The 27594-nt window shown below is 43.2% G+C and overlaps 1 protein-coding gene across 3 annotated transcripts in view; it reads left to right on the top strand.

Moving 5' to 3' along the window:
* DCC (DCC netrin 1 receptor) overlaps positions 1–11153 on the top strand; it is a gene marked incomplete at its 5' end in the record, with an annotated part of 926289 nt that extends 915136 nt beyond the window's left edge. For all 3 annotated transcript variants that reach the window (XM_083402635.1, XM_083402634.1, XM_083402636.1), the window contains one exon: positions 1133–11153. In XM_083402635.1, coding sequence (XP_083258761.1) covers positions 1133–1222 — 90 coding nt within the window. In that variant the 3' untranslated portion in view covers positions 1223–11153. The remainder of the gene's footprint in view (positions 1–1132) is intronic.
* Between the last annotated feature and the right edge of the window lie 16441 nt (positions 11154–27594).

The raw sequence follows: 27594 nt of genomic DNA, 5'->3' as shown, positions 1-27594 counted from the left end.
GGTATATAGGGCCAATGTCATTTAGGGCTTTAAAGATCAGCACCAACACTTTAAATTGTGCTCGGGAACATACTGGGAGCCAGTATAGAAGGATTTTAAATCTGCCCCCCTTATTATCCTCGCACCCTAAAAGGAAGAATCTTTCCAGTGATTTTTTTCTTTCTTTCTTTCTGGTGTTTTGCGGTTCTATTTCCTATTCTGGATCCTGTCCAGGGCTTTTGCTCCACTAGTGCAATTCAAGCACCATGATTTAGAGGCCATCTCCTGCAAGTAGCAGCAGCAACTGAAACAAATGGTAATTGAAGTGAGTGGAAACACAATAGGCAGCCTAACTGGTGGGCAAAAGCCATCGCTGCACAATGCCATCCCAGGGCAGCTCTTGGATTATTGCACAGCTTTTTTTTTTTTTTTTTTTTTTTTTTTGCTTCTGAATGGTTTCCAAGCCTTGACGGCCGTTCTGTGTACAGGAGATAAGGCAGCCTGGCGCCATGCAATTGGGAAGGGAGTGAAGAAATGAAAACGACCACTTTGGTTGAAATGACTGGTATAAGGAGCTGTCGAGTGTGGAACATTTCAGCTCTAAATATCTTATTTTTCGTAATGGCTGGACAAATTATTTCCCAAGGGAAGTCTCTGCGGAAGTGGGAGCACTTAGAGGAGATAATGGAAGAGGAGCCAATGGGGAGCAAAGTTCAGGCTCTCAGTCCCACTCAACCTCTATGGGCATGCTAAAGACAATGACCTTTTATTAACACTTGAGTTTCCTCCCAACTTACTTTCAAATAATGCCATTCCCTTTCAAACACATATAAATAAAAATGTCATTTATAGAACATTCTCTTCAACCTCTTCCATTGTACATGCTTGATGTACTGATACTGATTCAGGATAGTCACATTGAAAATATCCACTGAAAGACTGCTTTTAAAACAGACAAGACAGGAGAAGGTCAGGGTTGGATCCAGGGTAGGAATGGATGGATCTGTCCCTTTCTATTTTTTCCCAATCTTAAATGCAGTTTTCCATGTTTCTGCAGTGACTGGTCGTATTGTTATCCATGCTGATTATTTTGGATAGATTTGGACACAAGCTTAAAGAAACAGCATTAACTAGCTGGTTGCTTTCTCCACAGGTATATGAACAGGATGATCTTAGTGAACAGATGGCCAGTTTGGAGGGGCTAATGAAGCAGCTTAATGCCATCACAGGCTCGGCCTTCTGAAAGCTTTGGATGAACAGAAGAATGGAGTAACCCGGGAACATTGCAGCATACCAGCGTTTCACACACACAACACCACCAAACACCCGCGTCTGCCATAAAGCCAACCGATGCGCCATCAAACCCCGTTCTATGGAGAGATCTCACAGTCTTGAAATGGCATCGTGCATTCCTATTGGTCAAGCAACAGTCTGAAGCAGTGATGAGAGAGCAGCCCTGAGAAGCAAGAAACAAGATGTCTCCATGACCCACCCCCAGTGCCTCCTGTCGGCCTATTTTGTTCTGCTGATCTTCGCAGTGTGCAGGGTGGGATCTTACTTAAGGTCTGCTTCACACATTATCATGTGGCTGGTAACCTGACCTAGGCTGGCCTCTCTCCACATGAGGGAGGCCATCAATTTTGTCCCCAGTGAAATTCAAAGTGAATTGGGTGGTTCTTCCTCAGGTGAAACTAAGATCTTTTGAGGGAAGTCAAAGAGACTCCTGGCACTTCTTGGTGGGTGGTAGAGTGAGTGCCCATCCATAGATTGTCAGGAGTGATCCATAGATTGTCAGGAGTGATTTATAATTTGGAAACTTGTAAAGACACTTTACAAGTCATTCCCATTCCCACTGAAGCCCATTCCAAGCCAAGCCTGCGAGCATGTAATGGACTCATCCTTCTGTCAGCATTCCCTGTTGCTAGCAAGCCATCACTTCCTCCAGCGCTTCTCCTTTCCCAAAACTGATTGTTGCCAGAGAGCCTGTGCAAACAAGTTTCTAATATCTCTCGCTTTCCCACCATTAGCCAATTCTCCACATGAGCATCCAGGTTGGAGTGCCTAGGTCTTAAAGAAGGACCTTTATGACTGCTTATGCTCCCTACCAGCCCTTCTCACCGCTGGCCTCCTTATGGGAAGGGTAGTAGAGAACACAGACAGGAAGCTCCCCAGATGCTACAGCATTACCAATTCTACAAACATTTGCAAAAATAAACACCCTTCATTTTCACTAAGTCCAAGTGAGGAACCTGCTGAACTACATGTGTTGCTGAACTACAACTCCCAGCAGCCCTGACCATTGGCCATGCTCGTTGGGGCTGATAAGAGCTGGAGTCTAGCAGGATATGGAGAACTTACAGGCTTCCTCATCCCTACACTAAGAGGTCTCTGAGTAAGTGAGAAATAAATAATGAGATGAGCTGGAGGGGAGCTTATCCATCTTTCCTTGTCCCTGGATTGTTCATAATATGAAATTAGAAGCAAAACTAGATTTTTCTCCTCAGGCAGAAGCACTGTAGGAATTTCTAAGGAAGCCAAAAGAGTTTTTGATACCGCTAGCAAAATTTATCCATGTTTCGCATACCCATCACTCATGTGGCTTGGCGTTTTGGGAAGGGAGCCTTCTTGTGCTTTGTGCTAGTTTTATTCATAATGATTTAATCCCAGTGTTGTTGAAATTGGCGTGTTCAACTGTGAGGAAGCACCCATGTGCGTCAGGTTCCCCGCCAAAATTATACCACCAGGATAATATGTGTAGCAGGCCCAACAATTTTTTTTTAACTTGCTAAAGAGGGTTCTAGGAGAGTTTTTGTGTGTGTAGATCTTCCAGGTGCATTGCGATGCACATTGTAGGCCACTGTGATATCATATAAAATATGTAGATCCTCATACTTTTCATCGTTTCAACGCAAAAGCATCATCGCATAGCACCAAAGGGTTGGAAGTATTCTCAACAGCACAAACCATGAAGAAAAATAACAATAACACTCTTTTTTTAAAAAGAAATTAAAGCCAAGAAATATTATTTTAAGCACTCAACTTGCACAAGCGCTGGAGCCATTTATGGAGAGAAATCGCCCACATAGCAAGCATTTGCAAATCTCCCCATAGTTAAACGTATGCCTAAACATAAGATATGAGTAGAGGGGGTAGTTAATTGGCAACAGAGCCATGCTGTCAACATCTGAAACGAGCTCTGATATGCAGTTGTTCTGCTCCTAAGCTAGGAATTGAGCTATGCAGGTTTTGTGCCACCCTTAGCCACCTTTAGCAGCACCACAGTGGGAAAGGATGCTCACTCTAGCCCTCTCTCTGCTTCATCCTGACGCCCCAAAAGACTGCTTGGTTTCATAACTCTGCAACACAACTATCCAAGAAGAAAACGTCTAACGTATGGGAAACGCTGAGCTTTGTCGACATCAAGCAAGTCCTAGGTGCAGACAGTGAGATGAAGAACCAGTGGCTAGATCTGTGTGCTGGCAAAGAAATTCCTAGAATAGGATGGTAAATAGGATGTTGTGCCACAAGGTATGACATTTTGCCAGCACTACTGGGGGTAACAACCCCAGTGCAAATGTTTACAAACAAGGTGCCAGAAAGTTTTTAAAAAAGGAAGTCCTTCTACAACAGTTTCCATATTGGCAGCAGCCAGTGAATGGTCTGCACCATTTACAGCAGGATACTGGCTATGAACCTAAACGATGCCTTCTAAGTGTTACCTACCACTCCCATTCCAGTATTCTGGCTTTTTGTTGCAGTGTTTATTGACATCCATAAGTGGTAACATGAACAAAATGTTGTGTGCATACTTCCCAGTGCTGAACTTTCCGCATTCATTCAGAGTTAATCCCTGTTTTTGCAGGCAAATCACCAAAAGGGAGCTAAATTTGCATATTTATCAGTTATGAGGCTGCAAAAGCCCAATGAGAAGGTTTCGGCTGAGTTATTGCATTCAGCACTGCCTTTGATTTCAAGCTTGAGTAGGTCATAATTTTAAAAGAGCATGGAAGGGAGAGAGGATCTTTACATCCTAATAGCTCTTTTTATTAGGAAGGTAATTATATGTGAAGTCCTGAATAAAATATTTGGAATAAAATGGCACAGTATCAGAAGTAATAATTCGGAAAACTTACACATACACACACACACAACCTTATGGTGGGTAGGAGAAAAGAGAATTCAAATGCTTCATTAGAAATGCTAGTTTCTTTGTGAAAGTGTTCTCCCCAAATAATGCTTCTTATTCAATTTAGCCTGGAATGCTAATGCAACATTTCCTAATGACTAGGCAGTCTTATTTAGTATGGGAGGTTGAGTTTTTAATGTTCTGACCAATTTGGGATGGCATCCAGCTGCATCCAGTTGCATTGATGCCGCAGAACTCAGTGTCTTGTTTCAACAAAAGCAGGAATGACAAGATTGCTTCTCCAACTGGGAGAGAACAAAAAGAAAGAAGAGAAAAACATCTATGAATTTTTAGTGGACTGATAAGGCCTACTGCTAAATTCCTAAAAGCAAATCTGACTCTGCATTTAAAACACTGTCAGCTGAAAAGATAGTTCTGCAAGAATGTGAAAATGAGAATGCACTTCGTTCTCCGTTGTGAAGGCCTCTAATAGGTTCTACACCTGTATCTTCAGAACTTTCTTGAACACTAGTCAGAGGGCAAGTATACCTACCCATGGTTAAGCAGGATGTGTCCATCTATTTCCTGAAGATGCAACAGATCCCCTCCCAGTCAGTTAACGTCTGACTTCCATGGAATCAGGATCACTACTGTGTCCCTTCCCCCCTGTAAATTTCCTTATGAAACCCTACATTTCCTTCTTCCCTTTCTCTCACTTGTTGCCATTGCAGGGGAGGCAAGATGTGATTTGTCTTAGAAGTTGTGAATTCTGCTTCCCATGAATTACTCCTCCTTATTCAGCAACTTGTGTATCCGTGGAACAGCAAAGGCACGTTTTTAACAATGACAACAAGCTTGGAGTGGTGAGGAGTTCCTATTTCAGAGGGCCTGATCTATGCTGGTGGAGAGTACAATGTCGACACCAAAGACAACATGAAGAAATCATTCTCCTGGATTTATTTTTATTCGGTGCCCTGATGTGGGAATAGACCCAATGAGGGAACTCATTTACAGAGATAGGGTTGCCATATTTTGAAGAGCAACAAAGAGGACACATTTGCCGACTTCGACTTTTACCTATGGATCGCTATGACAACTCATTTTACATACCCATGAAAAAGAGGACGTATCCTGGGGTGGGGAGAGGACATATGGCAACCCTACTAACACATCTGCTCAAACAACTTCCTTGCTAAGCAATGATGCCAGTTCTCAACAGGCTTCTACAATATTGGTATCCCCCTCAAAGGACAAACTTTCTACCCCACTGGTTTCAAAGCAATTGGATGGGTGTGCTTAAAATCGGATGGTTCATTTAGTGCACAATCTGATGGTGCTCTTGAATATTTCTAGTTATATATCTGAGAGGTGCCACCTCATTCTGTTAGCACAAACAACATTATAGATGCTTACCCCTAAATCCCTTGAGACGTCTCCCAGCTAAGAAAATGTACTCTTCCAAAAGGAAGTATCAGAAGCCAAAGAGTGAACTTCCTGAGATTTAGACACTTTCTACACATAGTCATCACTTTTTCCATGCTAAGGCATCCTTTTCATTCTCTAGTTTATATTCAGAGATGGATTTGGACAGGTGTTTGCCATTGTCAAATTAGGTTATTCCACAGAACTTCACTTCTAGAGTACCTGTCCTAGTCTAGTATTGCTTTGGAAGGAGAACCCTGATGTAAACAAAGGACCTATTGAATCTATTCCCGTACATAGACATCAATATGGTTTCTACTTTTATTACTTCACTGTCCTGAAGAAAGATAGTTGATTGGGTCCATCTGTTACTTCAATACCATTGATTCCTTCACTTTGCTGCCAGGGACAAATCCTTCCAGTATTGAGTCCTGCCCATTGAACTGCCCATGGCACCGAGAGTTTGGCAGACATAAGTGTTTTTCTCTTCTTTCAAGAATCTGTTGATCTTCTCTACCAATCCTATCGTCGTTATCAATCTATAGCAAAGCACTGTACAGAAACCTCTTCATTTCACCCTTGATGTTTTTGTCTGCATCAATATGGACAAATAATTTGATGAATTGGGTCCATTTTGCATATGCTTCACAGATGTGCCTTTTTCCATCAGGACAGTGTCTATGATAATATCTATTACATTCTAATTGTGTCTGCATCTGGTACCAAGGGCTATACTTAGATTCATCACCCCTCATTATTTCTATGACCTTCACGATTGTGTATATGCATCTCCCTAAGAGGCAACTTCAGACAATACCAAGTGCTGAATTCTCTGGTTCAAGGTAACCAGGTATTGGGGTTCTCTGAGATTTTGGTCCCATTGGATGGGGCTTCTTAGGTATATATTCTCTCTATCCACAAGTACTTCCCAAAACTGTATTTTCATAATCTCATGGTGGCCACAACCTTGTCTCACAAACCTTCTTTAACTGTCCAGAAATTATTTTACACATCTCTCACCAGTGCCATACTTTCCTTCTTTGCATCCCAGTAGGAAACTTCAAGGTGTGGAGAATGGACTCATACTAGATCTGACTTCTGAAATGTATTATTGAATGCATATGAATCCTCTATTAGAATATCTTTCTGAAGATACTGGGAAAGATGAGTTCATATGTCAGCAATTTATGAACATCATTTCCGTGTCTTCTCTTAGTTTCGCCCATCTGCTCTGGAAGGGGTTGGCTCCCATGTACTTGCCTGCCAGAATTCCTCTTTCAATCTGAAGCCTCTCCCTAGTTCTGATGCAACTCATGGATGATCCCTGAAGCTGTGATGCCCTGTGATTTATGCCTCCTTTGCTTTAAGATCGAATTTAGAGCTCAATCTCTGCTGCACATAGAGCAATTGAGATGTTGGTTCTCCATACTAAACCAGCATTCCTACTTTAACCTGATGCTTACCATTCTCTGTGATTTGGCATGTCCATTCCACTTGTGCCAGGATATTAGCATCACTGCTTTTTATTTGGAGCTTAAGAAATATAGACTTTACATACCCCAGATTTCCTGATTTTCCATCTTCATACATCTTCATACATCTTCATACAATATGTGTGGCAATTGCATTGCTTCCCAGAAGTTGTTCCATTGGGTTGGTTTGTTTCATTATTCTATTACTCCTGGTTACCAAATGGTGAAGCCATCCTTTCCTCTACTCTTAAGAGTCAAAGTACCAGAGGCTACATTTTCAGCTTTCCTCTGGGGTGTTCCTTTCCATGCTTGGCCTTTTCAACTTTAATATTAATCAAGCTCTGTGCTCTATGCAAAATGCTGCATTTCGTAGAACAATCCACAAGAACCTTATACGGACATCACCAGAATTCACTTTAAAATTTCCCAATTGTGAGACTGCACAAAGTTCATAACAAAAGGCAGTTATTATTAACCTCTAATGGGTTTTATTCACATGGGCATTTCTGCAGTCACACGGCCCACAGATTAAGAAAGTTCCAAAAATGCTCTGCACAAGCTGGAACGTGTGCACAGGAGGGTGACCAAGATGATAAAGAAACAGTTAAGTGAGTTGGAAAAGAGGAGACTGAGAGGTGATATGATAGCCATCTTCAAATATCTCAAGGGCTGCCACATGAAAGATGGAGCAAGCTTGTTTTCTCCTGCTCTGGAGAGTATGTCTCAAACCAATGGCTTCAAGTTACAAGAAAGGAGATTCTGAGTAAACATCAGGAAGAACTTTCTAACAGTAACAGCTGTTTGACAGTGGAACAGTCTCCCTAGGGAGGTGGTGGACTCTCCTTCCTTGGAGGTTTTTAAGCAGAGGTTGGATGGCCATCTGCCATGGACACTTTTGTCAATATTCCTGCATTGCAGGGGGCTGGACTAGATGACCCTTCCAGCTCTACAATTCTATGCTTTTGTGATTCTAGGTGCAGATTCAAATTAATCATTTACAGATCACCATTCAAAGAATACCAGCCATGGGTAAGCATCTTGTCAATCCTGATCATAGAAAACAAATGCAAAGGATGTAATTGTGCATTCAGTTTGCTGTTCCCATCCAGAGTATATTTACACTGAGGGATGTTACTTTGTTACTACTCAGATTATTCTCCCATCACACTAATAAACAGGAACGCACTAAATTACTGCACTAGCATTATGAGTCTAATGCAGCATAAATGACCGTGGAGCTGAAGTTCAGAATAGGTGAGATTTAGAAACAACCCCATCTCATAAACCCTGAGCTTATTACGAGCTGAGCCCAAAATCTTTCTAACCTTCTCGTTCCCTCTGCTCCCAGGTCCCAGCAAACAATTTCCTCCTCCTATGATCAGCTCATTCCAAGTAGTGGCCATAATTCATTGGCTCCAATGTGTATTCCAATCCCTGACAGAACAGAAAGGGAAGCCCTGGCAGTTGTTGGCTCCTCACAAGGTCCTGTGTTTTTAGGGTTGCAGAGCACTCAGCATCTTGTTCTTCTCAAACTTACCTATTTCCTCTCCAATTTGTCTACGCCATTCACATCTATAACAGCAACACCGACTCACTGTGGCATGGCTATTGCTCAGCAGAGTGGTGCCTGCCATATTGCACACTGTGCTCCAATAAACGCATTCCCATTTAAACTTTCCATTTGAAAGCATTGGTTTTTATTAATGTGCCATCTTAACTGCAAGTCCTCAGATCTGATCGCCCAAATCCATTCCCCCTAAAATTATGGAAAGCAAGGAGTGGAGGGATATTTCTGACCATAAGCATAGTGATAACTCTGAATCAACGAAGAAAAGGGAATGCTGTTCTGAATTCTCTTTAAAAATACCCTGCTGAGGCTGTATATTGGTGAAGCCACCGTTTTCCATGCTTTGTTGTATATGGGAATTGCTGTGGATGCTACTTGAATTCTAGTGCATGACTAGAGAAGGGAGCAAGCCCTGTATGAATGAGTATCTGGTGCTTGAAAGAGAGATGACAAATGAGTTTACACCAGTCTGGAAAACTATTGCAGTGACTTTCCATCTGCATTTTAAACGGTCAGTCTTTTGTCATATCTTTGCAAATTTGAGTGTCTTCAAAAAAAAAATCCACCTCCCATTCTAACTTGTGTCTTTTAAGATGTGATTAGAAAAGACTAATCTTCGTAACGACTCTTTGCTCACCCCTATTAGCCAATTCTATGCCTTCTCTGATTCAAAAAATGATAATAATACTCTGAGGTTATGTATCTTCCTTGTTAACTATGTTAGCAGACATTTTGCAAATGTTCAATCATCCCCCCCGCTCCTCCTCCTTTGGTTTTCTCCTTGAGACCAGTAATAACAACATGGTAAAAATAACATGCTATGAAGTCACCCAGGCCAGTGACATCTCACTGCTATGCTGTAAATGTCTTTTGACGAAGAGTGAGGGAACGATGCTGGTAGGTAGAAGGAACAATGCTGTTTTTATTATTGTAAAATAGACCTGGCAATTCTTACCTTTGTGAATTGTCATCATGTTTGGGGTGGGGAGGGGAGGGAGGGAAGAAGGGTACAATTTTTTATAAGTAATATTTAATTTATTATTTAGAGTGGTTTCTTTGGGATAATTTATGATCGGGGTGGGTGGGGAGAAAAGGGACATCTGGTTGGAGACCTAGAGCAGTATGTTAAAGCTGTGGTGTATCTCATCTCACTGTACGTTGCGCTCCCCTTATCTCAGCCTCGTGTCTTTGGCGCAGTCTTCTCCAGGCAGATATTCCTAGGCATCTAAAAGGAAGCTTGGATTTCAGGTAATCAGTATGGCAAAATATGCCACTGGGACCTAGATCCCTTTAAATTTCCATGTATTGCAATGGGAGAGGCGTATGCAAATACATAATCCTTTGGTTGAAATAAATGAGATTTCAAAGTGCTTTTAAAAAAAGGAAAAAGTTCTACAGTAAGTTCTACATTCTTCTTACGTCTAGGATGAGATTGCCAAAGGTGACCACTTAATTAAATTAGCTCAAGGAGCAGCCTTGGGAACCAGGAGTACTTAGAGAGCTGGATGATATTTATTCATCATAATGTGCAAACAGTTGCTATGTGCTCATTTCCCTGGGGTGAGAAGACCAAGCCAGGAGGTGGTTTTTGTGTCTGTAACCCAAGTCAGATTCTCAATGAGGTAGTCAACTTCATTGAGCTATGTTTCATCGAAGTGCAGGTGAGGCATGCAGAAACATTCCACACAGAACCACCTCCCCACACAGTTGCCATTCTCCTACCAGGCTAGTTTTCTATGTAGAAATTTCTGAAATTTGTTCACCTTCCACGGATCACATTTCACAGGTGGGTGGGAAAAGCTGTCTGTTCATCACCTGACATCGTATGAGTCAGGTGGATCTGAACCCCAGCACACTTGCCTTCAGCACCAAATTTAAATGCATTCAAATGCAAGATGTGCTCTCAAATCAACATTTGGGAGCCCCCTCCAAGACCCCCAGTTGTTCCTTAATAGCCATGGTTTTTACCTGTCCCACGTCATATGATGTCAGTTGGATGATAGGTGGCATGTTAGAGTGTGTGCAGGTCAAATTAGTCCTCATTTGGAGGTTCCCCATGAGCAGCATGTCACACCAGCTCTCTTGAGTGCTTAAGTATACCTTGACATAAACACACACAGGAAGCAATGTTTTAATATGCTGATGCGACCCTCTTCTTCATGAGGGCTGGAGACATAGGACACATTCCAGAGACAGGTATGCCTTGAAATAACTGGACTTCAATTCTTTCTCTATAGCAAGCATAGCCAACTTGGTGCCCATCCGGATGCTGTTCGACTCTAACTCCCATCAGCCCCAGTTAGCATGGCCAGTGGTCAGGGATGATGGGAACTGCGGTCCAGTGACAGTAAAGGCTGTATAGCCTTGAGTTCCCTTCTCTCTATTTCTCTTATAGTCTCATGACCCTACCCTACCACACCTTGTTTCCCAGTTTCTAGCTAGAGACTCTCAATGCAAACTGATTCAGAGCCTTCCCATATGTGGCAGGAAGCCAGAGTTGGTGACCAAGAGTACATATGGTTCAGCCAATCTGGCTCTATGATACACGTGTTTGTCTCTTTCATACATTATATTTGTAAGTTTACATTTTAAAAAAAGAAAAAAAGATTGGTGTTCACCTGAAAAATGCAATATGTATATCAGTCCTCAAAGGTTCAGGAAAACTGCAGTTCTACACATTTTGTTAAAATGCAGACCAATAGAAAGCTGCATAGTTTCTCTCAATGTGCAAAATCGATTCCAGTGGCAGATTTTAGCCTCCTGATCTTAGCATTTGGTTTCACAGCTGCCCAATTTGGGGATTTGTTTTTGACTTGCTTTCCAGAGCTCCTGACTATATCGGAGAATTCTGCAGTTTGCTTTTGAGTTTCCTGTTTATATCCGTTGCAACCAATTGTCTGCCTTAAGCACATACATTGTATTTGGTGTGCACTGTATTCAGTGATTTGCAGGGGCTGGGTATTCAGAAACATTGGACGTGATCTGCTGGGAAGTTCTCCTCCTGAAAGAAATGGAAGCTAAGTGGCAGCTTTTGCTCATTTCCATTGGGGCCTTTCTTGTGCTGGAGAACTTCCCAACAGATGGGAGCCCTCATCTGTAAAACAACAACAACAACAACAAACCAAAAATCTTTCATCAGTGTAAAATAAATAAATGAGGATGTAACATACTAAGCATTGTTCCTTCTCAGTTCTTATTGAAAAGGTGTGTGGGTATGCAGAGGAGATTTCTTTCTTCTTCTCCTTTTAAGGATTGTATCCTAAAGCATGGCTTACAAGGTTTCATCCTCTGGCTAATTCACAGTTATTAGGTTCTGCCACTGCCCAGTCTTCAAGAGAGAATCCATACAAGTCATTAACCTGTGTCTGGAGGCATTTATCAAACAGGAGTGACTTACACCACAGTTTTAACTAGCCTTAGGGGGAGAAAAAGAATCTTGTTCTTACAAAAAGCCTAAAAATTGGGCATTTTGAGCCTACAAAAGTTTTCTTTGAATTGTTGGACTCTAGCATTGTTAACCAAATTAGATTAGTGACTGCAATATTTAAGTGTAAATCTTGTTCTACGAGGAAGGGAACTTGCTTAGGGTTTGGAAATAAATGACTGTTTCTACACACAATCTTGTATACTACTACATGAGGAAAAAAGGGGGGTTTTGTAATGTACTGTAGAACAGTCTCATATTCATTTTTTTATAGAAATGTTATTCCAATGGTGCATTTTTTTGTTTAATAAATAAAAGTTTTGATACAAAATTTACCTCTGTCGGCCTCATGCATCAGGTGTGGAAGAGATGTTTGGGCGAATTGGGATATGCATTCTCAATCCAGAAGGGCAACAAGATCAGTCCCGTGACATCCTGTTGTACAGACTTGATTCGTTTATTTGCACCTATTCCTGCATTCAGGCCAGGGGTCCTGCCACACCTCTTCCTGCTGCCTGAAATGCTGTGGGTGTCCATGGAAAGCAGGGTCTTCTCGGTGGTGGAACCTAGACTATGTCACTATCTTCTCCCAAAGGGCTTTCGTTGCCGCTTTACTACCGCGACTCAGAGGACACGTTAAATCAGGGTTGGGGGATGTTTTGCAGGTGAGGGGCCTTATTTCTTCATGACTAGCCATTCAGGGGTCACCTTCAAGTTGTGGGCAGGGTCAGGGGCAAAAGTGGCCAGGGCAATGGCTGTGATTCCCCATTCCAGAGGTTCCCAACCTTTGCATTGAATGCTGTCATCAGATGTGGCTTGCCAGCTTCATGACAGGTGGCGTGCTGTTGTTTACAAGGATGAAGAGGAGGCAGGTGAGTCAGCATGGTGCAAAAGCACCAGCTGAGTCAATCCAGTGCTCATGCCAGCATATTTACACCCCCCTGACTTCCCTGCCACCTCTTCCCTCCCAGTAAGCAACAGTGATTCACCTGGCAGGAGGCTAGCCCTCTTGGTGAACTGCACTGTCAAACATCTAATACCATCTTGCCTCCCTTCCCATTCTTTTCCGTCAAGGTGGTGCTTTTAACTCAACCTTCCCACAGTACTTTTGAAGCAGAGAAGCTTTCACTTTGAGAAAAAGGCAGCCACTCACCATGGGCTCCTTAAGAGGAAACCGCTTTGGTTCTGACAGCTGCAGACTTGATGGCTTTTCTTTCCGTCTCTGGCAGGTTTCTTGCGTTTGGTTTTCCTTTCCTCTTAATTCCTCAAAAGATGCTTTTAGAAGCCTCGCTGGAAAAGAGAAAGCAATAATAACCCAAGGTGTTGGATGCAAATCCAGTAGTCCTTTCTCCCACACACAATGTGGATTTCTTCTGACGAGGCAACACTTTGCAATAGCTGAAAGAGCCGGCTGGAGTGGGAGAATGCTGCTCCTCTCTCCTATCCTTTAACTCCAGACTTGCTTGGGATTCTTAAAGAGCAGGGGTGGGGAAATTGGATCTGCTCTATGGGCCACTGATGGATGGTCTATTACAGTGAATGCGGCAGGACCCCATCAACTTCAGTTGCCCCCCGTAGATGCCTGCTTTCTTATTTACAATTGGTCTAAAGAGTGGCACTGTCTATCTACTTCCCCCTGCCCCTTAGTCTTGATGTTGCCTTCGCAGAACTGGGCTGGGAGGAGGGTGGACTCTACCTGTCCTCTGGTTCCACTTGCTGTTGTTCTCTGTGCCTTCTCATGCCCCACCAGTTCCAATGAGCAGCAGCCACCACTGTGGCAAGTCAAAATGTTATCTCCCTCCTAAAAGAGGAGGAGGTGAAAGATGTCATGATACGTTGGGCCCAAGATATTGGACACAATATATACATGAATGAATGGGAAAGGCTGTGGAAAGAGGACATCAGATTCACTGCATGTTACAATCTTAGAGAAAATGTGATGAAGATGTTATTAAGGTGGTACCTAACCCTGGCCAAACTGGCCAAGATGTTTAAGAACAGTTCAGAGGTTTGCTGGAGGTGTAAAAATGGGGTAGCTACATTTATGCACATGTGGTGGGAGTGTAAGAGAATTAGAGGATTTTGGGACGGTCTATATAATGAACTTAAAAAGATACTCAAACTCTCATTTACACACAAAAATGGAGGCCTTCCTATTAGGAATTATGTCCATGGAAATCAAGGGAGTCTTAGACCTCTTTTCATGTACACAACCACAGCAGCTAGGATTTTAGGAGCAAAGAATTGGAAAAGTGATAACGTCCCCACAAAAACTGTCAAGCAAAAATGATAGAATATTTACATCTCGTAAGGATGACAGGGAGATTAAGAGGAAATTCAGTACAGAAAGTGAATAAAGATTGGATCATTTTTAAAGACTATCTTAAAAACTATTGTGATAATGGTAAACTGGCAGACTTAGAATGAATCTTGAAATACAAAGACAGTATATAAAAGAACATTCTGGATAAGAAACAGGAAAATTAATAATAATGAACTGTGTACAGATTAACAAAATGTAAAATAGTACAATGAGAATAATAGGAAAATAGTGTATAAGGTGTGTTTATGTTGTAAAGTGTAATGTGTATTGTTTGTATTATATGTAATGTCCAAGTTTTATGTAAATTGATGTATAATAAAGTTTTTTTAAAATGTTATTTTCCCCCGTCCCTTCCAGGCCATGTTTGACAGTTGGGTGGGGGCCACCCACCAGCCAATCACCTGACCAGTGGGTGGCAGCACCTGCCTATTAAACTTGATGGGTCAGTGATGTCAGGTGATCTTTTTGCCCACATGTGCCTGACAAAGTGCTCCGCAAAGAGGCTTCCCAAGATCTGACAACCAGCCATCTCATGGGCGCTTTGCAGAGGGGTGCCTGCAAACGCACTTTCAACAGAGCCAGATTTCTACTAGCCCAACACCTGACATCATATATATAACCTCAGCTGTAGAGCAAGTGGCTTCAGGTACCAGGCCGGCAGACCAACTCTGTACTACAAAGATGTCTGCAAATGCTGGCAACCCCACCACTGAAGCCGCACAGCCACTGTGTTCGGTTATGCCGCCAGCTCCTCACAACATCCTGATGTCACATATGAGATGCTGGGACTCCGCATCGTGTGTTGCATCACACACATGATGTTGGTCTTCCCATCGCCCTCGCAAGCTGGTGGCTCTGCTGACCAAAGGGCATACAAAAGACGAACAGGTCAAATGAGTGATGATACACTGGGCAAAAGCCTTGGAACATAATATACAAATGATGGATTGGGAGAGGCTATGGAAAACAGATCTGAAATTCATGGCATTTTGTCCACTGGAAGAAAACTATATGAAAATGACATACCGGTGGTATTTGACTCCTGTTAAATGAGCAAAAATGTGCAGAACAGGTACAAATACCTGCTGGAAATGGAAAAAAAAGGTCCCTTTTATCATATGTGGTGGACTTGTAAAGTACCGTATTTTTTGCACCATAACACTCACTTTTTTCCTCCTAGAAAGTAAGGGGAAATGTCTGTGCGTGTTATGGAGGAAATGCCTACGGGTGGCATGCCTACGGATTTTCCTCCTCTAAAAACTATGTGCGTGTTATGGTCGGGTGTGTGTTATAGAGCGAAAAATACGGTAGTTAAAAATTTCTGGGAAATGATATATAATGAAATGGGGGGAAAGTGTTTAAAATAACCTTTGTTTAAAAAAAAAAAACCAGAAGCTTTTTTATTAGGAATTATAGGTACCAACATTCCAAACGACCAGAAAAGACTGTTTATGTATACGACAACAGCCGTACGGATTCTACTAGCCCAGAGATGGAAGGAAGAGTCAGCCCCGACCAGAGAATAATGGCAAACCAAGATGATGAACTATGCCAAAATGTCAAAATTAACTGAAAAGCTCAGAAATCAGGAAGACAAGAACTTCAAAAAAGAATGTGAAAAGTTTATAATGTGTTTACGAGACCATTCCAAGCAGGTCAAAAAATTGGCAGAATTTAAATCACACCTGTAAAGTGTGTAAAGTAACAAAGTGACTTTTTGTAACGTAACAAAAAGTATAGATAAATTAGGAGGATATTTTATTTTTTCTTATAAATACTGATATGCAGTTGTAAATATTATCATTAGGACCCATGGAATGGAGTGGGGGAAGTCAGGAGATTCAGAGTAATCTCGATATTCGGATTCTGAATTGTAGTTTGCTGTTGTTTATACTTTTTAAAATAAAAAAGGATTTCACCATAGATGGGCCTTTGCTGTGATCTAGCAGGGCCATGGATTCCTATTGTCTGGGAAAGCTTCACTTGTTAGCAAGGCTGGTAATAAAGTATCAACCATACACATTTGGTTTCTTCCTGGAGGGAGTGGGATGGCCAAGACACGTCACATGTGTTCATCAGTATGTTCCAACCTTACCCATCCCAGAACCAGCCTGGAATTGGGCAGCTCAGTTAGTTAGAGTGTGGTGCTGATAATGCAAGGTTGCAGATTCGCTCCCCATATGGGACAGCTGCATATTCCTGCATATTTCTGCAGGGGTTGGACCAGATGATCCTTGGCATCCTTTCCAATGCTACAATTCTATGATTCCAGCAAAGAGATCTGCTTTAGCAGTAGTAGTGGGCTTATGGTCCTCTAGGCTGCCTTTATTACAAATTGGGTTGTTTGTTTGCCGCTTCAAAGATGCTCTGTTCAATAATGGCAGATCAACAGAAAAATGAATTCATCCTTGCATTGAAAAAAACACTCTGCTTCCTTTAAATGTTTTCATCCAAAACATCCTTTGCATACGGTGAGGTCTTGGAATGAAACAATTGTATTTTTCCTTTGAAGATATTTTTAATGAAGTTTAATTAAGATACACACACGATAACACTACAATATTGTGCAGTGAACTTGGAAGTAAATATACTCATGAAAATTCATCAGCATCCTATTGCAAATTTCTCCTCAAATGCACATTTGTGTGCACTTTTGCTTAATATACAAACATTTGCAAAGCAATTTCCTGCATTTTCTCTGTTGTTTTCACTCATAGTTTGCATGCACACTTTACCCTACTATGTGCATTATTGTACACTCTACTTGGCTGGATAACTGAATTGTAAAATTCAGAGTAGTGTGAAGTATGACTTTCCAAAGCTGCTATTTCAGTTTGCATATCGTTTTAGAAAGGAGCCTTCTAAACAGCCACTTCCCATTCATACTCAAGGTGCTGAAGCTCCAAAACTCCTGTTGAATCTGCCACCAGCAAAAAGAGCTGTCTCCTGACCCTAAAGGGTTAGCTTTTGGTGAATCGTCTAGCCAATGTGTTTGAGCCTGTCAAATATAAATCAGTTTGATGAAGTTTGTGAGTCGGCGGAAATTTCTTTGGCAAAGTCTGGTGAGAATACACTCCTTCACCCCTTCATGATAATGACTTTAAGAAAGAACTGTTTAAGGACCCAGCTTTAGAAGTATGTAGAAGCGCATGGGATCCCTAGGGCTGGCACTGAACCAAGAATTAGTCTCATCTGGGAAGAAGGTTGCTTTTTAGACAATTCTTTCCAAAGAAATCTCCCCAGAATGTGAGCCAAGAAGACGCTTGGTAGTGACCCAGACATACAGAAAGACTGTTTTACATCTGGCTCATGAAGCTGCCTTTTCAGGACACTTGGGGTTTAAGCGTACATTAGAAAAGGACACTAGAGAATATTATTAGCCTGATGTGTTTTAAGATGTTAAGTCAGATGTTAGGTCTTGTGATGCGTGCCAATGAATGGGACATGATGGAGATCATAAGCGTTTTCCGTTACAACCCAGTGAGATCATTGGGGAACCATTCACTAAAATTGGAATAGATGTTATTGACCCAATTCCACAAGCCACAAAATCTGGCAGTATTGTAACTATTACTGATTATTGTACCCGCTTTTGCAAAATGATTCCATTATCCCACTGCTACCACCATGTCAAGAAGGGGGTCATTTTCCTGAGTCCTCCCTCCAACCTACTAATCAATCACATGCAGGCATGGAATGGGTTACCAAGCCTTATTGGCTTCTTCTCTGGCACCAGCTACAGAACATCAAACAGCAACTCTAAAATAGGTGTGTTCTCTCCCTTCCCTGGCAGGTTAACTAGAAGATTGATAGGGGTTGGGGAATGCTGGCATCTAGCCAGACCCATCTCATGCTCCCACTTTGGGGACTAATTGTTACCACCTGCCTGAGGGGCCCCACCCAGCAGTACTTGCTCACAGGATCACTACTTCATGATATGAATTAGGTAGGTTTGCTTCTAAATGTGAACTGAACCAAATTCCTTCACCAATCCAAGACACTGCTGTCACCTGGTATGACATGGTCTGGTATCTAGTGATAGTAGTAAAAATAGCTGAAAGGGTTGAAGTTCATTAGATTGAAACAGTGTTGTGCTACAGAATCTTGTTCTTCAATAAGTTGATAAGAAAGAAGACACCTCCTTCTATGAAGGCTCTTACTTTCCCCCCATGGTATAGACAACAGGTGAAAATTAATTATATTTGAATGATGACCCAAATGGCAGACCTGGGGGTTACGTTCTGTCCCTCTTCTTTCTCTATCTGTGCTGCGGAGTCCTTGAAAAATTCTATTTGGGATTGTCAGTAGGGATTAATGGGTGCCTATTCCATTATATTACATTTAAGCACAGAGAAATATGACTGTAGGGTAAACCAACCTGTGATGTATGGTATTTGTTGAGGTTTTCATTTTGAATTGAAAATGGCGGGGCTCTAATAAATTTATCATGGTTCAGTATATTATCAGGCAAGTGGGAATATTTTACTCCATGCACAAAAAGATTCTGTCCTCCTTCGGGCCTCATAAATTAAATCCCCTTTGAGTTTCTCAGGTAACAAAATAACATTAGGCCTCATAATAAATCAGCAGGGACTTTGTAAGGGGAGGGGGAATTGCTACAAGGTGTTTTTGCTTTAGAAAGTCAAGCTGACAGTTTAAGCGATATGCTCTACTTGGCTGACCTTTGTCTTTAATATTTCTTGCGCTGTGCATTATTTAAACGGATGCAGGTTATAGCCCAGATTCTTACCTTTGATCCATAAATTTTCTGCCTCCTTGAATGCTCTCGGCTCCAGATGCTCAAGGGGTGAGTCTGGATTTCCTTCTGTCCCTTTGCGAAATGTCAACATCGCCAAAAACAGGCAAAATACAAATAATGGCACTATTATTTGTTTGTTAACATAAAAGTGCTGATCATCATGATGAGAAGGATGTATCTGAGGTGCAATATGTATCTGACCACAGCAGACTGGAACCCCATGGAAATCCTATCAGGGGAGCCAAGACCACCAAGAGTCAGACAGGGCTAGCATCTTTCAGCACTGCCAGGGCCCCGGTTCTTTGGCATGGTCCACCACTGATTCCTACCTGGACCTCCATTCAACTTTTTATGATGCTCTAATCCAGTGGAGAGGGGACACGGGTGGCGCTGTGGGTTAAACCACAGAGCCTAGGACTTGAAGATCAGACGGTCGGCAGTTCGAATCCCCACAATGGGGTGAGCTCCCGTTGCTCGGTCCCTGCTCCTGCCAACCTAGCAGTTCGAAAGCATGTCAAAGTGCAAGTAGATAAATAGATACCGCTCCAGGGGGAAGGTAAATGGTGTTTCCATGTGCTGCTCTGGTTCGCCAGAAGCGGCTTAGTCATGCTGGCCACATGACCCAGAAGCTGTACGCCGGCTCCCTCGGCCAATAAAGTGAGATGAGCGCCGCAACCCCAGAGTAAGCCACAACTGGACCTAATGATCAGGGGTCCCTTTACCTTTACCTAATCCAGTGGAGGGGGCAGACCTCAGGCCCAGGATCACTCCCTCTCGCAGGGAGGCATTAAACAATTTCCTGGCCCAGCCAGCTAACCTCCCTGCTAGTTTTTATCAGCCAAGAGGGGCGGGGGTCCAGAGTTCAAGTGGTCACCCTAACAGATCCAAACAGCTTGTCTACCTCCTTGAGCCTTAAAAAGGTAAAGGAACCCTGAGAGTTAAGTCCAGGTGCGTACGACTCTGGGGTTGTGGTGCTCTCTTGCTTTACAGGCCGAGGGAGCTGACGTTTGTCCACAGAAAGTTTTTACGGGTCATGTGGCCAGCATGACTAAGCCGCTTCTGGCGAACCACATAAACGCCGTTTACCTTCCTGCCGGATCAGGACCTATTTCTTTACTTGCACTTTGACATGCTTTTGAACTGCTAGGTTGGCAGGAGCAGGGACCGAGCAACGGGAGCTCACCCTGTCGCAGGGATTCGAACCGCTGACCTTCTGATCGGCAAGTCTAGAGGCTCAGTGATTTACACCACAGTGCCACCCCCTTACCAGCTGAAAATCATCCAATGCAACAAACTAGAAAACTGCTCTGGACACTCCTTGGGACAGTGGAGTCAAGATCCTGGTGAATGTAAGCAGTTTTATCCTCAGAATGCTTTGCAAACAAATCACAGAACCTTCAGTTCTGCCACCTCCTTCAAGCAAGACTGTAAGAAGCCCTTAGAGAGCCTGGCGAGAGAATCTCTATCGAGTACAGCAACTCCCACTCACCAACCTTCAAGTCTGCCCTAATGCCACACCAACTACCCAGGTGGTCACAGCTAGTTAAAACCAACCACTTCCCACTTTCCCATCCAGGTGTTGGTGATACAGGCAAGATCACTTCCCCACTAATAATAGTAATAATAATAAAATATTATTTATACCCCACCCATCTGGCTGGGCTTCCCCAGCCGCTCTGGGCGGCTCCCAACAAAATATTAAAATACAACAATGCATCAAACATTAAAAGCTTCCCTAAACAGGGCTGCCTTCAGATGTCTTCTAAAAGTCTGGTAGTTGTTTTTCTCTTGACATCTGGTGGGAGGGCGTTCCACAGGGCGGTGCCACTACTGAGAAGGCCCTCTGCCTGGTTCCCTGTAACTTGGCTTCTCACAGTGAGGGAACCACCAGAAGGCCCTCGGCGCTGGACCTCAGTGTCTGGGCAGAATGATGGGAGTGGAGACGCTACTTCAGATATACTGGACGGGGGCTCAAAGGTCAGCACCCACACTTTGAATTGTGCTCAGTAACGTACTGGGAGCCAATGTAGGTCCTATAATCAGATTATGGATGAGGGAGGACTTACTCAGAGCTGACCTGGCATTCAGCAACAGCATCCACAGACCCAAGGGCTGGCTGATATGACAACCGCAATTCCCCAGGTTGGAGGAGGGTTTGGTACACAGCACCATCACTAACTTACCTCTTTGTCTGCATAGCTCCATCCTGGCTTTTGTTTCGAAGGAACATGGAAGTTGCCTTATAATGAATCAGACCTCTTGTTCCATCTAGCTCAATATTGTCTACGCTGATTGGCAGCAGTTCTTCAGAGTTTCAGGCAGGGAATTTTCCCCAGTCCTACCTGGAGAACCCAGGGATAGATCCTAGGACCTTCTGCATGTAAGGTATAGTGGTACCTTGTTTCTCAAACACTTTGGTACTCAACTTGGAACCCAAACACTGTGAACCTGGAAGTAAGTGTTCTGGTTTGCAAACCTTTTTCGGAAGCCCGGTGTGCTCCATTTTGAGTGCCACACTTCCATTTTGAGTGTTGTGCAGAGGTCTGTCTGTTTTTGCTATTTATTTTGCGTTTTTGTTTTTGCGGATCTTTTTGTTTTGTTTTTGTGACCTTGTGGAACCCAGTTCAGCTACTGATTGATTGATTGTGTGACTGCAGTACATGGTTTACTGCTTTCATTTTATGGATCAATGGTCTCGTTAGATAGTAAAATCCATGTTAAATTGCTGTTTTAGGGGTTGATTTTGAAAGTCTGGAACGGATTAATCCATTTTGCATTACTTTCTATGGAAAAGCGCGCCTTGGTTTTGGAACGCTTGGGTTTTGGAACGGACTTCCAGAATGGATTAAGTTTGAGAACCAAGGTACCACTGTAGATGCTTCACCAGCGAGCTACATCTCTTCCTGATATATTTTTTATGAACATCAGGGTGGGCTACAACTTCAGAACTAGTATTATACATCAGGCAGCCTGTAAATATTTATTTTAAAACTCTGTCTCTGCTATTTAGCACACATTGATTGCATGTTCTCTCCATCTATATCCTTCTCAAGGTCATTTTTGTGGGAATATCGAGGGGTATAATAACCAGGACTTCTTTGCTCCCTGAAGCATCTCTCCTTGCTAGAGAAATGAGTCTCTTGCCGATTTGGACACGACTGATGTGCTGGAATTGTTTGGTTGTTGCGTGACTGATAAATGGCTATAGATCTGAATGTTGCTCAAGGACAGAACATCAAGCATTCAATTGGCCATATATCCCTCTATGCCGCAAAAGTCTTCATTATTAATGTGCCCAGAAAATAATGACTTAAACATTTAGCTGGCATATTTTTGGAGGGGAGGAGCAGGGCAACTGGAGCATGAAAAATTAGCACCAAATTATCTTTCATCAATTTTATATATGTACATTTCAGGGGAAATGCTGCTATTTACATGCCCCGCTCTGCCGGTTATAACTGCTGGAGTCATCCCAGTCCATGAGCTAGCTAAGCCGGTGTACGTGGCTCTAAGTCAATTTAGTCATATTGAAGACAAGGGGACCTCTGTCGGCTTCAGTCAAAAGGATTCTCGTGTACTTGGTGCGTGGAAGGAGCTAACGAAAGTTATTAACTTATGAACGACGTTGGCTCAATTCGCCCCTGTTAATGAAGAAATTAATGTAAAAGAAAAATGTGAGCAGAATAATGAGGATAGAATCTTCAAACAAGGACACTGACTTCACTGAGAAATGTTTCAACTTTTCTGCTACAGATGATTCAGCAGATGGAGGATGAGCTGGTCAGCCTCTGAAGAAGTTGAGGAGCACAAGTGACAACAGCAGCACAGTCTTGTGTTGTGGCCAGAGGAGGCTGATCTTACTTTTCCACACAGTACCTCTACCACCAAGATCTGTCATGATACGGTACCATCCCAATGGCAGCATTTGGGGGACATGTGGAAGATGGGAAGGGATGGATCAATCAATCTCATCATCTGAAGATTCAGTATCAGGGAAGGGTAGAGGTCATGCTTTCTGTGCAGAAGGTCCCAGGTTCAAGTCCAGCATCACCAGCTAAGGATGGGGGAAGACTCCTTCTGAAATTCTGGAGAGCCATGTGGGCAATACTGAGGGAGTTACTCAGTTTGAAGCAGCTGCCTTTGTTCTTATGAAGCTATCTGTGGCCTATTTTGCAGGTGTTTGTTCAGAAGTCTGTTCTTCTGTTCCAATTAATCTGTGATTTTTTTTTCAAAAAAAGGGCCATACAGAAATTTGTATTTAAATTCATATTTTATGGCACGTGTTATCATCAATACATATTTAAATATGTACTTCATCTCAAAATACACATTTCTAAATATTGTTGTTTAGTCATTTAGTCGTGTCCCGACTCTTCGTGACCCCATGGACCAGAGCACGCCAGGCACTCCTGTCTTCCACTGCCTCCCGCAGTTTGGTCAAACTCATGTTAGTAGCTTCGAGAACACTGTCCAACCATCTCGTCCTCTGTCGTCCCCTTCTCCTTGTGCCCTCAGTCTTTCCCAACATCAGGGTCTTTTCCAGGGAGTCTTCTCTTCTCATGAGGTGGCCAAAGTATTGGAGCCTCAGCTTCAGGATCTGTCCTTCCAGTGAGCACTCAGGGCTGATTTCCAAACAACATGTCCCATCTCTGCAAGGATTTTCCCCTCTCTCCTCCTCCTCCTGTGTGCCCCACATGCCTTCCCCAAATCTGATCTACAGGGCTAGGGAAACCCCTACAACAGTTTTGGGAAGTGTTTAAGGGAAGGGTGGGGGAACAACATTGGAAACAAACCCTTGGGTATTTTAATTATGGATATTTTAATGTTTGCACCATTGTTTTTTATACTTAGAAGCCTAATTTGGCATTAAGTGCTATATAAATTAATATAATAATACAGATGTCTTTCTTTCCTTCAGAGAGAAAAGCACCCGAGGTCAATTTTGATTGGAGAAATAGCCCACAGGGAAAATCTTTAGCACCTCATCTCCCCAGGTGCTGCTGCTTTCCTTGAATTCAGAGCCCACCAGGACTTCATTCCCCCCCCCCCCCAAAAAAAAAAATCTGGTGGGGAGACACTCCCTGTATCTCACACATAATATCTAGTTCAGTTCTCAAATGGGCAGGATCTACCCCTCTTCCCATTACACTTGGCATCAAAGCAAGTCAATATCCCTTGACTTCTCAAATATGTAAATATAAACGTTTTACTTTCCAGATCACAGAGTTTCAATAAAAATGTGCGTCAGATTAACCCGAGGCAATTTTGTTCAGACTCTGATGGAACTGAATGGGGTAATTGGGTCTCATCAGAAACACTGCACTCCTCATCTAGAAACTCATTTCTCCTCTGTTTGACTAGGCGAGATTTTCATATCCTAGAAAAAGGTTCATTTGTGCCTCCTAAACAAGGGAGGGGCCCGGGAGGGGAAATCTTAGCAAAAGAAAGGAACAGAAAAAAGGAGCATCTGATGATATATAGCACTCTTCTTGCAGCAGGAGAAATTACTTCCACTCTACTTAGGCGAGCCTGCATATAGATGACAACAATATGCATTTATTTACAATGAATCAAGAATGGGGGAGATTAAGCCAGCATTTTTCACTCTAAACAGGCAAAGCTCAAACTCCAGAGCAGATGAACCCACCTTGCACTTTGACTTCTTGAACTATTTGGAGGGCAAAACCAAAATGGAACATAGGAAACTAGCTTAGGCTACTTAGGTTCAGTGGCACAGCGTGGGTTGCCAGCACCCGGGGCAAGGTGCAAAAGGGGCAGCAGCATTGCCATGGGAAAGGGGGACAGAATGTCACAGTGGGTCCTCCACCCCTGTTTTTAGTGCAACCTCTGAGATGCAGACTCTCCTGGGAGCTGCTGCTCCAATCGCCCAACTGGAGCCCCTCTGGCTCATCGGATCACCCTGTACCAGCTGCCACAGCTCTTCGTAGTGTGGCTACAGGAAGCTCCACCAATGTGGCCCAGGAACCAGTGTTCTGCCAGCCAAGGCTTGCATGGCTACCTCTTCATACACAACGGGTGCTCCGGTGGCACCCTGCTCCGCCTCAGGGCTCTGCGGTGCTGGGGGGGGGGCTGGCCACCTCCATTCCAAATTACCTCAACTTTCTAAGCATCTTTGTCTAAACAAGACTGTTCTTGGTGGTGCTGAAAAGCGTACAGCGAAGGCATCTGCTTGATCTCAACAGGCCGTGAGTTCCAAAGTGCAGGTGCTGCCCCACCAAACAACTGAGTTCTTACAAATGCAGAATACATTGATACAATAATCTTTATTGTCATTGTCTCATACAGAACAATGAAATTGAAAAAATCTGCACCAGACATGCAAAAACCAACAAGCCTGCTATGCCAGCTATCCCAGCCTGGTTGGCTCCCTAAAAACTCTGATACACCATAATTAAATACAATATACTCCCGTAGAGACTACTTTACACTACGTTTAAAACCAAAATCGCATTTGAATAGAAACTGTTTCTCAGGCAGCTAGTCCTAGTCTTTATAACTCTGTACCTTCTTCCAGAAGGCAGAAGCTGAAAGAGATCATTTCTGGGGTGCGCACTATCCTGCGCTATCTCTGCAGCTTTCTTATGACACCTGGAAGCATAGATTTGATCCAAGCTAGGCAGAGTGCACCCAATTATTCTCTCCGCAGTCTTCACAACCCTGGACAGCATTGTTTTTCCCCTGACCGTGCAGCTCCCAAACTACACACATGGAGCATAAGTTAATACATTCTCAACAGCACAATGGTAAAATGCCATCAACAGGTCCTTTGAGAGATTGTTTTTCCGGAGGATTCTCAGAAAATATAACCTCTGCTGTGTTCTCTTCATCTCATCATATGTGACAACTGTAGTAGTACCAATTGAAGTGGTCAAGTGGGCACATGTCGCTGTCAGGGACTGGACTGGGGAGGAGGAATGGTGGTGCCCATTCCCTCCCCGCTACTGCATTTCCCAGAGAAGAGGGAGACAATATAGATGTTCAATATAGATGTACAAAAACCGTGTGCTGCTCTGGTTCGCCAGAAGCGGCTTCGTCATACTGGCCATATGACCTGGAAAAACTGTCTGCGGACTAACATCGGCTCCCTCGGCCAGTAAAGTGAGTTGAACGCTGCAACCCCAGAGTTGTCTGCGACTGGACCTAACGGTCAGGGGTCTGAGGTAAGTGGGGGAAGAACGCAACCTTACTAATTTATTTATTCATTACATTACACATCCCACTTTTCCTTCAAGGAGCTCCAGGTGGTGTACACAGTGCTGTTTTTCTGGGTGGACGTAGGGGTACACATACCCCTAAACATTTTGCGAATCAAACAGGAGAAGAAACTAGTTGGATTAAAAAAATAAAATAGTTTCTTCTCTAGCATGGTGAATTGTGGGGGGAAAGCACTGGGTGTACATATGTCTCCTGCTCTCAATTCTATCCTCACAACAGCCCTGTGAGGAAGGCAAGGGAGAGAGCAAGTGACCGGCTCAAGGTCACCCAGTGAGCTTCATAGCTGAATGGGGATTCGAACCCTGCTCTACCAAGTCTTAATCTAACATAGAATCATAGAATCATAGAGTTGGAAGAGACCACAAGGGCCATTGAGTCCAACCCCCTGCCAAGCAGGAACACCATCAGAGCACTCCTGACATATGGTTGTCAAGCCTCTGCTTAAAGACCTCCAAAGAAGGAGACTCCACCACACTCCTTGGCAGCAAATTCCACCGTCAAACAGCTCTTACTGTCAGGAAGTTCTTCCGAATGTTTAGGTGGAATCTTCTTTCTTGTAGTTTGGATCCATTGCTCTGTGTCCGCTTCTCTGGAGCAGCAGAAAACAACCTTTCTCCCTCCTCTATGTGACATCCTTTTATATATTTGAACATGGCTATCATATCACCCCTTAACCTCCTCTTCTCCAGGCTAAACATGCCCAGCTCCCTTAGCCGTTCCTCATAAGGCATCGTTTCCAGGCCTTTGACCATTTTGGTTGCCCTCCTCTGGACACGTTCCAGTTTGTCAGTGTCCTTCTGACACTGTAGTGTAACCACTACACTACACTGACTCATATATATATTTCTCCTTCTGATTCCGAGCTCTCCCCTTAGGTGGGCAGAATACACAAGCCTTTTTTGTTTCTTTTGGACCTTATTTACAATATGAAGCCAAACCGAGCCACCTTTCCCAAGCACCCCACTCCTTGCTACTAGAAAAGGGAGAGGGAAGGGAGGCGAAATTGTGGCTAGCTAAGCTAACACAGAGACATTACCGGGAGCGTATGCTCATTCACATAATGTTTCTCCTGCTGCGCCTGCATCTGTTTTGTTCTTGTTCACACTTCCAGGCTGTAAAGGGAAATTCACGACAACAATGCTCCTAGTTGTTGTTGCTTTTTGTATTTTGGCAAGCATCGGATGATTGCTTTGCTATGGGAAATGAGGAGGGGGCTGGCCGATTTGCTTTCGCTGCCTTCCTTTGCAGAAAAGGGAAAAAACTCACCCCAAAACACTCAGCAGATG

This window comes from Podarcis tiliguerta, assembly GCF_965153285.1.
Source record: "Podarcis tiliguerta genome assembly, chromosome: 11".
Classification (NCBI taxonomy): domain Eukaryota; kingdom Metazoa; phylum Chordata; class Lepidosauria; order Squamata; family Lacertidae; genus Podarcis; species Podarcis tiliguerta.
This window is presented reverse-complemented; position numbering and strand designations above follow the sequence as displayed.